This window comes from Nothoprocta perdicaria, unplaced genomic scaffold (genome assembly GCF_003342845.1).
Source record: "Nothoprocta perdicaria isolate Ctin4 unplaced genomic scaffold, notPer1 scaffold_143, whole genome shotgun sequence".
NCBI classification, from domain to species: Eukaryota; Metazoa; Chordata; class Aves; order Tinamiformes; family Tinamidae; genus Nothoprocta; species Nothoprocta perdicaria.
In genome coordinates, this window is record NW_020454572.1 from 856,348 (window position 1) to 868,717 (window position 12,370).

Below are 12,370 nucleotides of genomic sequence, written 5' to 3' on the forward strand. Positions count from 1 at the left end.
GGAGGCCGTTTGCCGCGAGGACGTGCTGCGCCTCTGCTCCAAGCACAGCTGGGCCAACAACCTCGCCGTGCTCGAGTGCCTGCAGGACGTKCGCGAGGTGAGCGGGCCTCGCGGCGGCGGCGCGAACAAAGAGCCGGCGGGGCGGCCCGGCCGCCGGGCTGCTCCCAGGCCCTGCCCGCCTCCCTCCGCGCCCGCTCGCTCCTTTTCCCCGTTTTCTCCCTTTTTTTTTCCCCCCCTCTTCGCCTCGGTACGTTGCAGGCCCCGCCGGCCGCGGCGCCGCCCCCCTTCCCGCGCGGGAGCCCCCCGGCTCCCGTTTCGGGGGGCCCGGCTCCCGTTTCGGGGGGCCCGGCCGCCCTCCCAGCCGGTGCCGCCAGCACCCGGGACGCTCCCCTTGGGGCGAGAGGGGCTGCGGGGCCTCTTTGCGCGCTAAATATCTGCCGTGAACGGTAGGACGCGCTTCAAGAGGGAAAAAAAATAACCAAAAAACCCCAAATCCCCCCCAAACACCAGTTGTCTCCTCCAAGCCTTTTCTAACCCCATCTTCAGACCGTTGGCAGCTCTCCTGGAGCTTGGAGAAGCTTTTGGAGGAGCTGAGGAAAAAAGATTCTTTCTGCGTCCGTTTGGGTCTTCTCAGCTATGAAGTCCAGGAATGTCACGCTCTTCTCCGACTGTTCTTGTGGTGCTTTGCCGGCAGAAACATGTTTGGGAAGCACCGGTGCTYGTTTCTCCTTGGGTTTTGCGGAGGCAGCAGATGGCAGTGACTTAATAGTTGTGCTCACCAGGGAGAGCCTTGGGCTACTACATCAGTGGTTCCTTCCCAAAATAATTGCCTTTTTTTTTTTTTTTTCCTTTAACTTCCCACTTTCACTGCAGGCACATAGTTTCCCAACAAACTTATTAAATGAATCTCCATGCAACCACACTTATTGTGGTCTCAAAACACAATGGGATTTGCGTAGGGTCCCTTGGCCCTCACCCAGGCATCCTGCTTGCTGGTGCCTGGAAGGGACCTGCTGTGTGGGGGGCCTCTGAGGTGGTCCCAGCAGCTGCACGTTGGGGTTGCAGCCTCGCAGAAGGTCTTGGGACATCCCTTCCTCCCTTCCTCCCTTCCTCCCTTCCTCCCTTCCNTCCCTTCCTCCCTTCCTCCCTTCCTCCCTTCCTCCCTTCCCCTTTCTTCCCAGCTGTGTGGCCTCTCCTCTCTTCCCAGTTGCAGAACCTGGTGCTTTCCAACTGTTTTAGCCGTGTTGGTCTCCTCCTGGCTTGGCTCCTCGTTGGGAGAGTTTTGTTTGTGAGCTCTGTGTTTGCAGAGGGTGCAGGGASCAAGCTGAAGATGAAGGGAGGTCTCTCACGTGTTGTTTTTCGGCCCTTTGATATTCTTGTGAAGCTCTCCTTTCTCTTTTAAATGCCATACTGGTTGATACTTTTCATTTGTGGTGTTTCTTTCCCYTTCAAAGCTTGCCTGTGTCTCGGTGGCTTGGTGGTTGCTGATCTGATAGCGGTGTGGAAGGTGACGCTTTGCCATGGTGTTATCCCAGGCAGCGACAGGGTGTCTCGGGATCTCTTAGCGTTGAGGTATTTCTCCTAGAGTGCCTGTCTGCAGCCTGAAAATGAAGACTCTTCCTCTGTCTTTCAGTCTGTGAGGAACGTTATAAACTGGTCACAGACTTGACACTTTCTAAATTAAAAACTTTCAAATGTAATTTTTACCCTAGGCTGCCTGACAATTTGTACCATAGCAAAAAAAAGGTAGTTGTATCTGAAAACTGGTGCTCAGCAAAAGGCAGTGGCAAGGAATGAGTCTGTGCATGGTAAATTCAACTGTTTTCTAAAAAGTTGGAGTAAATGGAAAACTCTGGGAAGTTGCTGTGCGTGTGTGATAGCGTCAGTGAAGGGAATATTTGGACAGCACTTCCCTGCAAGGCAAGAAAGGCTGTAGATGCAATTTGGATGCAGAAGCAGCCCTTTTTTCATAGTTCTTTAATGTGATCGTACTTTTCTCACGCTAAATGTTCTTTCAGGGTGGTTATAGTTTGCAACTAAGAGCTTTTAAGAGCCCCAGGTGGCTTTTCTTCGTAGTGTGGTCCAGAAAAGCTGAAACGCTTTTAAATTGGAGCAAGTGGGCAGAGCAGCTCCTTGAAACCTTTCCTTTGAGTTCAGGAGCTATAGGGGACGGATGCGATATGARCACTGCATTTCAGTAGCTGCTGATTTTGTTACCTTGGATACCTTCAAAGTGAGTCTTCCCTGTTTATTTTTGCTGGGTAGTTCTCCTGAATGAAAAGGATCAGGAGTGTTGAATCCTTGGCTGACAAATCAGGAGCATCTCGTGGTGCAGATACTTCACCACTGATGTAGTGAACTGCTAATTTGGCCCAGAATGTCTCCCTCTCCTGCAGGTGCAGAGCAATCGTCTGCATTTCAGGTTGTTGAGCCAAAGGGTGATCTTACTTTATCACTTTCCCTATGAGAATGAGAAGGATCCTCTTAAATTGGAGGATACGAGAATCRGGAGTAGTTGGCTCTGTCTCTTGAAAGAGCAGCAACAGTTGTCGTGACTTGGGAGCTTGCAGTGTCATTTTGCTTAAAGCCTGCAGTTGTTAAGACCCCTTTTATTTTGTGTCCTCATTAAGCTAATTTTCATGGTGGCTATAGTGTAAATTACAAAATATTAATAATAATTGCTCGATATTTGCATAATTAACGATCCTTTGCATTTAAAGCAGAACTGAGCCCTTAATGTTGAATTTTGAAGTAGGAAGCGCTAGCAGATATGAAAGCATCTTAACCAATGTAGCTCCCTTTTTGACTTCTCGGGGAGCATAACTTTACTGTAAAAACATATTTTAAGCTGGTGATTCATTAAATTGATGCCAACATTGTTGAGCTTTACTTGCTTTGTGCTTGCAAAGATTACATAATACGTCAGCGTTTTTGTGGGATAGCAATAACAATAGATATTAATCTACATAACGTTCCCGAGGCAGAAGGGTAACTAATTTTTCTACCCTAAGACAGTTGTGGCTAAAGCAGGATTAGAGGTTGAGGTCTCGGCCTCCTGCTACTTTCTTCATCCCGAATGCTTGTGTAGCAGCTTTATGGCAGCGATGGTGTAATTGGGTGTAAATGCTGTACTTTCTGGAAAAATAGAATCCATCTTAACATAGAAGGCTATGTTGGGGCCAAAACAAGTTAGTATGAATTGTTTGGGGTTTGGAGAACAGTTGTGCTCATGCGTGCCTCACTGGGGGCTGCAGTTTCGAGTGTATATTTGAAACATCTGCAGCAGTGAATAACTGGTTACCTGCTCAAAGATGCGAGTAATTGAGGGTTGTGGATTAAACATAGCCCGTGGGCAGGTAAGGTTTTAAAACCCGCAAATTGTGGCCTGAATTGGCCATCTCCTTCCACGGTTATGGTTGATTTTTATGCCATTAATTCTGGGGGTGGTAACAGTCGGTCTCACTTGCAGGTGAGTTCTTCTGGATGAGGGGAACGCCTGGAAATGCACCGTGGGCCTTGCCAAAGGCTTCGTTCCCGCCTCGCTTTTTCTAAGGGAGACTGACTTGGTGATGAACCACAGGCATCTATACTGGGCCTTTATACAGGGAATGGGGGACTCGGTCATCCCCATTGTCAGAAAAGGGGATAATTCTCCCCCATAGTAGAAGCTGAGCTAAATAATAAAAAATGCAGTGCATTTCTTTTTTTTTTAATGTTATAAGTTAAAGACTTGCAAGCAGCAACAGGAGCAAAGTGGTGGAGAGGAGGCTGGAGCCGCCCCCGGGGCTTTTCTCCTAAGGCTTCGCTGCTTAGCCAAGATTAGCTCCTTTCTCATCCTTAAGCTCTTGATGTTTTTTTTTTCATGGTGCTTAGGTGGTGTAAGCCCCACTTACTGCTGGCTTTTGCAGTTAGCTCTTGCATAGCAAAACTCCAAATATACTCACAAAGTCTTATATGTGGTCGAGTTGGCTCCGTATCGGGAGGGGGCAATAGGTTTAAGTGCCCTTCTCGCCCCTGCGAAGCTGCGTGTGGGACCCAGCAGYGTGCGAGAGGCTTAGGGGACACAAAGCCACGTCCTGACAGCTCCAGCACGTCTGCTGGCCCCAGGTGCGTTCTCCTTTTTTCTTTCCCGTTTGTTTTTGGGGCGGTTTGGGGAGTTTTGCAACGCCACTGTGCTGTTCTCGGTGTGCCGCTGCTTGTGGCAGCCGGTTGTTTGGCAGCTTGGCAAAAAGGCTTGGCAAAAAGGCTTGTTTGTTGGGTCCGTTCCCCGCAGCAAAGTGACCCTTCTGGCCTCTTATTGCTCGGGCCCGTGGGAGGCGGATCGGGATGCTCCTCGGGCTGAGTTCATGGCAGGGATGAGCCGGTGCAGCGCTTCATGCACCAGGTTTTGTGTTAGAGGTGTGAGCGAAAGCGCCGCCTGAACGTGGAAGCCCTTTGGAGAATTTGTAAGGATTGTTGTGGAGAATTCCTGCACGTGCGGTGAAGGGATCCCAAGTGCTCTGAACTGAAGGATAAAACCTGGCGGGGTGTTGGTGGGGGAAGAGGTTTCTTTCCTTTCCTTACCATGGCAGGGAAAACAGGATGAACTGGGGTATGCAGAGGTCTGATGGGGAAGGCGGTTTCCTGTGTTGAATAGTTGAATGTTTGGAAAAGCAGAGACGCGGTCAATTCCGTGTGTAGAAATAAATATCAGATAGTTGGTTTCCTGCYGCCTGCATTCTCCTTTCCCCGTGGCTGGAGGAGGTGAGATCTCTGCGTCTGTGATGGCTGCTTCAGGCTTGTCACAGCTGGGATTGAGTGACCTAAAGAGCTATATAGCCAAATTGTGCTCCGTCTGTATATTCTGGTATGGAGATGATGTCTAGATGATCTTTCTTGATGTCTACATGATCTTAGTACAAGATGTGCATAACTTTCCTGCATATGCATTTCACTCGGGGGACTTGGCTTGTTTTGGTCTTTGGAAAATGTTTTCTTGCTTGAAAAAGCTTTGTAGTTCTGTTTAATGTGTAGAAATTAATAAAGACCAGAGAATTGGCTGAATTGAACGCTGAGGTAATAATCATGTCATTTTGAATTTTGTTTCAGTTTTTTTAAGGCTTTTGATAGATCTAATTTTCAAGCCTGTGAAGTTGGTTGCTGTGCCATATGTGCATACATTTTGTGGCATAYACATTCTTTCCTTCCCAGTTCTGTTAACTGGTGGGTTTTTTTTCTTTGTGATCACAGGATCCTTCCAGAGGTAGAAGTGCCCATAGCTTATGAATAGAAATGTCCCCTCCCTAGGTTACAGTACACTGAAGCCCTCTCTCTGCACCAAGACGCTGCTTGAATAATCACATTTTCTTGCTGAGCAAAGGCAGCCCTCCTGAATACTGTGTCCTGGCATGCTGGGCGCCCGGAAAACCTGCTGATGGGAGCTGAGGAATTTGCCTTCAGTAGTGAGAGAGGACTCTGTGCTGCTGTGTGTTTGGAGGGTGAGGAGTTGATTTTTATCTCTTCCCTCTAGATAAGCGTGTCTCAGTCCTATGATCCTCGATTTCATGCTTTTGCAGGCAAAAACGTGTTGCTGGGTTGTAGCACCTGGACTTCTGCCTTAACTTAAAGCAGACATTGGGAGTCTTTATCATCAGCTCTGCAATTTAAGGCAAATGATTTAAGTCTGAGATCTCTCATCTTGGATTATACAGAGACCAACAAACCTGCTGAGATCTAGAGGCAAATGTGTCCTTTCTATATTTGTTTTTATTTGCATCTTTGCCTGAAACGATCTCTAAGAACTGCTGAGGTGGCCAAAAAGCAGCAGTTGGTGTATTAAATCCTGGCAATTGCTGTGCCTGGCTGCAGTTTTTCCCTCTTTGGGCTGCTCACAGTGGTGGAATTATGTAGTGCTCACTGAGAAATCCCTTGTACAGTTTGGGGTGGCCTGGCTGTGCAGGAAGTTTCTTCAACTTCTCAGGAGTTTTGAGCCGTTTCTAGGGGACACTRATGGTTACATTGATATAACTAAGTACTTCCCGGCTCCATAACAAAATGGATAAAAGAAAAACAATTATTCCAGCCTGGATATCCTAAACCATTCATAGAAATGTACTTATTTATGTTTAACAAACAATGCCTAGCTTAACCCAAGTAAAAGAGAAATGCCTGAACTATGAAGGTTAGTTGCTGTTGAGACCTCTTGCATCTCAGTAGAGGCTCCTCAGCCGCCTTCATGCTCGATAGTTTGATGATTGGGCCTGATTTTGCTAGCCTGTTGCAACTCTAGTCCTGTTTGCGCAGGACAAAATCCTTTCCACCAAGTGAACTGCCAGGCGGCCTTGGCAGAGCGCGCTCTGCTCTCACGGTAGAGAAGCTGCTCTTCAAAAAGGTTAATAAAATTAAGGAATGGCCAAGCGAAACAGTTTGGCTTGCACACTTGCAGTAACAGCCCAGGCTTGAACTGAACTGAGTCAACTCTTGTTACTGTTTTTGAGCTGAGCTGAAATAAGATCTGGAGAAAGTTCACAGGAAGTTCTTCCATTATCTGATTTCTTTTTTTTTTTTTTTCTTTTTGTCCCACTTATCACGCTGTTTCTCTGTGGACTATGGACCTCAGTCGCAAAATGGGGAAAACTAATTGCCTTCAAGTAAAAACACTGCGCCAGCCACGGTCGTCATCGCCTGCAACATGAATTGTGCACATGCAGCACTTAACCTTATTGGTGGTGATTTAACCCAGTGGATTTTAATGCAGTCTTTTTAYGTAGAATTTGAGCGAGCGAGTCCAAGTCCACTCTCCGTTCTCACCAACAGGAGCAGTTTGAACTCTGGCAAATGTAATGTGGAGTCATCCTGTTTTATTTTGATTCACATAAGGTGTTGCATTGAGCCTGCTGCTTCTCTAGCTCTGAGTTTTGAGTTGGTGCAGAGAGTTCCTTCATGTTTTGAATCAGTGTGTTGAGACCCCTTACAGGKGAATGGCCTGCTGAAACGCCCAAGTTCTTATGTTCAGCATGGCACGTGTCTTGCTAGCATTAGTGATACTGGGAGGATCTTATGTGATCTGCTTATGTGATCTGCTTTGATCACATTCTAAAGTGCTTTAATGGAGAATTTCTTTTAAAATGAAACTGTATTATGGTAAGTAAATGCAGCTTCAGGCTGCTTTTCGGTAGTGGAAACRCATCGCAACTAGCGGTGTTAAAGAACATTTTATATTTTAACTAATTGTATTGAAGAATCGTGAATCCTTGATTTACATTTTATTGCTGACAGTCAAAGGGCTGCCTGACATCAGTAGAGCAGTGTATGGGAAAGCAATTTTAGTGAGAAACTGCAAAAATTCAGCRTGCTGTGTAGTACAGTGTGGTTTGAATGGGGATTTATTTTGGCAACCTCAAGCACTGGTATGTTAGAATTTATAACTAGCCACAGATTTGAACACAGTTTGAGATACTCTATTTTCAAAACTTTATTGCATCATTATAGAACTTAGAAGTGCATTATTGTTCCGATCTCAAATTGGACCAGAAGAGTCTTTCCCAACTGGACTTCAGTTGTTGGAAGCTGGACTCGGCTGAGCGATATTCTGCTTGGCTACCTGAGCTGCCTGAGGCTCTCATCAAAAAGACCTGTGGTGTGAGCTGAGGTATTGCTGTCCTCAACAGCTTCTCTGTTCTTAGGTTGGATCCTCACATGCCTGGTAAATACTTGGGATTCTCTCACCCTTGGCATTTGTCCTTCAGGAAAAAGCAGAGCTCCTTTTGATGGGATGGAGAGCCTGGGAGCAGCCTATGAAGCAGTATCTCCATACTTAGAGATGAGGACTTAACACCTCGTGTGATTATTATTTTGCTGGATGTTTCACCCATAATTTTGGAGCRGACATAGAGCTGATAGCACGAGGCCACGGGCCTCACTGTGAAGCAGCACCAGGGACCATGTAAATGCATCCACTTTGGAGTATCACAATCTGATAGAACGTGATGAGTGTGTTTGGGAGGGATGAAAATAATCACAGTGGAACCACTGGGGGAGGATTTGAGATCCCACCTTCCCCATAAGGGGAAACAGGATTAGGCTTTTTTGGCTGTGTGTTTATGGAATAAAACAGCCTCTCTGGTCGCTCTTGCAAAATGTTTCCTCATAGAAGTTTCTGAACAAGCTGCTCGGCCCTTCTGCAAGGAGTGATGCCTCTGGATCAAGCTCTGTGTGTTCTGGCTGCAGCTCTCCCGTCCCAAGAGCCCGTTGCAATCCATTTACCTCATTTGTTCCCAAGCTGTTTTACTGCAGTTTCAACACCCAGTTTTGAAGACGGGATTATCTCCAGCATGTGTTCAGCCCTTTGGAGGAAGGGAGGACAGCATGTGCTTCAAATTAGCCAGAACTTCATTAGTGCCCTGTGTAACGCCGCCTTTGAAAGGCGCAGGGAYATTCAGGAATGACAGTAATATATGGGCTAATTATACATACGTTGTGGGTTTCTGCTTCCTTGGCTGAGCGTTTCCTTTGTCTAGCATTAAAAGACAATTAAAAGCTTTTAATCGGCCTTCCCTGGGGGTTTCTGTGCTTTCAGAAATGCCTTTTTGGAGGTTTGCATGCCTGACTTGCACTCCGTACCTACTTCTCGTCCCACTGGTGATGTCTTTGAGATGAGGTTCTTGAGATGAGGTCTTTGAGAGGAGGCTCCATGGAAGAGCCTAGTCCTCAAAGCTATATCTTACCCTATTTCCAGGATAGTTTTTTTTGATGCCTGTGAGGCATCAAAAGCCTCTTGGGGCAAAGGCGCCGGCATTGGGCGCCACAGGGTGCAGGGGGTTAAAGCTCTGCACCCATCGCACGTAGCTCCTGAAATGAATTCCCACGAAATACCTAGGGGGGCTAACGGAGAGCGTGCTTTAATGAACCTGGGCTAATTACTCGATTAACTTTCTGATCAATACACAGGAGGCCTCAAGTTGCTTGCAGATTGTTTCACATACGTGTGTGTGTGTGTATATATATATATATAGCAAATTTTTTAAATCTTCTGCATGTAATCAAAACAACTGGAGACACTTGGCATACAGCTTTCTGCTTCACGTGGTTTTATGTTACAGATGGCCTCCAGATATATAAAGCTTAAGGCTTAAACACTTCCGAAAATATCAGTTGTGAAAGTCTTGACAAGAAACTCGACTGAATAAATGAGTTTGGAAAAGGGAAGAACATGAATTTTTTAGAATATTTTTTTGTGTGGGGGCCCGTTATCTGCTTGTTTTAATGTGATCTGTTTTCTGCGTTTGTGCTGGACCTGTTTTGTGCTTTTGGTGTGGTCCGAAAGAAGGCTGATGTATGTGGTTTGCTGAAGAGGAAGTGGGTCTTGCTCGCACACGCGCGTGGTCTCTAACGCTGGCTCGGTGTCGGTTTCTCTGAACTTTTGTTGTCTGGATTTCAGCAGAGTCGACGTTAATATTACCTATGTGTCAGACAGGTGGCTGGTCCCTTAAAGCAATAAAGCACTGTGATTAAACTGATYTGTATTTAGCAATTTGGAATAAATTTAGGGTTTTTTTTCTGACAAGTTCTCTTGCAGCCCAGTGTGGTTCTGCGCACACACGCAACGAATGTGTGACACAGGTTGAGGACCTAACACATCCTGCACATAACTTGGTCATCCCTGTTGAACAACCAGAAGGCAGCAGCTGCCCAATGCTACGTTAGCGTGGCGCTTCCCTCCAGYTTTTGGGAAGATGAGCACAGACACAATATCTTCTCTCTTTTGCTTCGAATGTGGCAGCAGGGAGGTTGTGCCTGTGTACTTTGGCACAGTTGAATAGCGCGTTTTCCTTGGTCTCTTATCTGACCTTTAACATTTTTGTGCCTAACGCTTCCTGCCTACTTCATTTCACTGTTCAAACAGCTCCTGTTGGGGAAAAAAAACACCCCAGACCTGGCTTATCAGGAGATTATTTTGGTTTAAGTGTGACTAGAGATAAAATTAAGTGGCAAGTCGCAGGGCTGTGTGCTCTGCGCGGCGCCTCGCAAAGACAGCTTACATTCCCCTTCTGTAAATGACCGTGGGCAGCAATRTAAAAAGAGCTACGAGAGCAGGGCTGGGCAAGGAGTGAATCATCTCATCCAGGGATGGATAAAAAAGGACATGATCCAACCTTGAAAGCAGTTCTGTATCAGAGAGCCTCTTAATGCACAAGTGCAAAGAATTCTTGGTGTGGCTCCTCGGGACTCTGGCTCATGGCCTGACCAAGGCGCTTTGGTAAACGGCTTTAATGGCTAAGGAAGCGAGTTGTTTGCCCCAGTCTTGCAATTAGCTGCTGGCAAGGAGGTGGGGATCAAATATAATGAAGTAACTGTTGGTGCCCAGTGGCTGCTTTGATTGTGGTTTGTTCTCGGTTCCCTTTTGAGCGGGGCTTGCGGGCTGCGCTTCGAGGAGCAGCAGCTTTTGAAGCCACGCAGGACTCGGCACCGTCAGGAGACCTTTTGAGGAAGGACATCAGCAACATGGGGAAGATCAGCAACGTGGGGAAATCTTTTGAGCTGCTGCTGCTGTGAATGCCTCGTCCCTTGGAGCGGCTGCAGGATTTCCAGGCTGGGCAGTTGGTACCTGCTCCTGTCTCACATTGGGGCTGATCTTGCCCCGGCAGCAGCTGGGAAGCAGACAGACCACACACYTCCCGGCTTCACAGGAGCAGAAGCGATGGGTTGTGATATTCCTGAAGGATTTTCATGCGGGCAGCTCTGCTTAATGCTGTTTCATTCTTTTACTGCTCTTCCCTGGCTGRTAACAGAAGCTGCTGACAGGTACCWGAAATCTGCATTTTCATCCTCCTGCAGGGTTGTCCTGGACCAGATAGCAGGGGGTTGCTTAGTGCATTCAATCAGCACTACTTACAAATAGTGTTATGTTAAGCATATACTTAGATGAAATGTCACCTTTCCTCATGCTGCTTTAAGCTATTCCTCCCTCTCCACCTCGGATCATTCGCGTTGCATGCAGAAAGCCTGTTGCCTATGGCTTTGTAGGGACTGAAAATTAAAAATACAACATAATGTTCAACTGCAGTATAGCCTTGCAGTAAATAGTCTTGCTCTCGGCTATTGAGCCATGTGTTTATTGCCTAATAACTTTGACTAATCAATGTTGGAGCTTCTGGATAAAGTAAATAGTTTTGAAAACCGGAGGTGCCTGTAAGGCTCGTGAGAGGGGAGCAGTGACTTGGTGTTATCAAACAGTTAAGACTCCTAAACCCCAACCAAAGGGACTTTTGATTTATGCCATAATTCTACAAGCAGCAAGAGAGACTTAATTATTGGAGACTGTGTTTCCAGGAGGTTAAAACACCTCAGATGCTTTTTGTTTTGTTTCTCCTTAACTTTCCTCACTTTCCTCCTTGCTGCCTCTGCTGGTGAATGTGCAAAGCGAGTGCAGGAGGCTGCACCGGTGCAACCAGTTGCAGAGCTTGGCATCGTTTACATCTGCATTTCTTGTGTGCTGAATTCTGTTTAATTTTGCCCTGAGGAGGAAGTCGGAGGCGTCCTGGCTGGGTGGCTTTGCAGTATTTGGTGGTGCTTATTTGCTTTTCAAGTCTCAGAAATGTCGGGTCTTATTGCAGTTTTGGTAGTCCCAGACACGCGTATTGAAATGGATGTTCTCGGCTGACAAAGCGAGTGCTTTGATTTGCCATGAACCTTTGGTGGCAGGTGGAAATGTGCTTAAAAGGGGGTACTGACTTTATGGAAATGCTTCCCCATCCTTTCTAGCCAAGACAGAAAGGTTGTCTGCAATATTTCTGTGACCTCTTCTTAATGACCGTGCAAATTAACATGCAGATTAACTGCTGGCTGCCGGAGACCCGGCTTTGCAAATGCCAGGTGCTAATGTGCAACGGCTGGGGAGACCCCCAGCACTTGTGAACAMGCCAGCACCATCTACATTGCCTTTTCTCTGCAGCACTCCGGTGTTTTCAGTGCAGAAATGAAACTAAGAAGCCTTCAAAGAGWGCTGCGAGGTTTGAACCGCTGTAACATGGCTTATAGATGAAGGGGAGGCTTAATGTCAGATTGGGGAGGTGAAGCCTTTAAGGTATCGAGAGCAGGGTTTTGCTGGGAGGGCCAGGGGCCAAAATCTGCCGTCGTGTAACGGTGAATTGCTCCGTAGTGGCACCCGAGGGAGCCAAGGCCACTGACTGCCAAACGACCCTGGTGCTTCCCTTTGAAGGAGGAAGCTTCAATCTCATGTTTGATACCTGAGGCCTCCTGCAAGGAGCTATTTGGGGGTRTTTCCAGACTAGTTCACCTAAACTGGCCATGATGAAGATTACGGAGTGGTCATCTGCTTTAAACAGCCTCTCTGGAGGAGCTGCAGTTTTGCAGAGTAATTTCTTTGCGG

At 46.9% G+C, this 12,370-nt stretch overlaps 1 protein-coding gene across 1 annotated transcript in view; it reads left to right on the forward strand.

Annotated features, from left to right (window-relative positions):
• The window catches only part of GLG1 (golgi glycoprotein 1), a 61,712-nt gene that overhangs the window by 210 nt on the left and 49,132 nt on the right, over window positions 1-12,370 (forward strand). Inside the window, exon 2 of the mRNA XM_026034338.1 lies at window positions 5-97. Coding sequence (XP_025890123.1) covers window positions 5-97 — 93 coding nt within the window. The remainder of the gene's footprint in view (window positions 1-4; window positions 98-12,370) is intronic.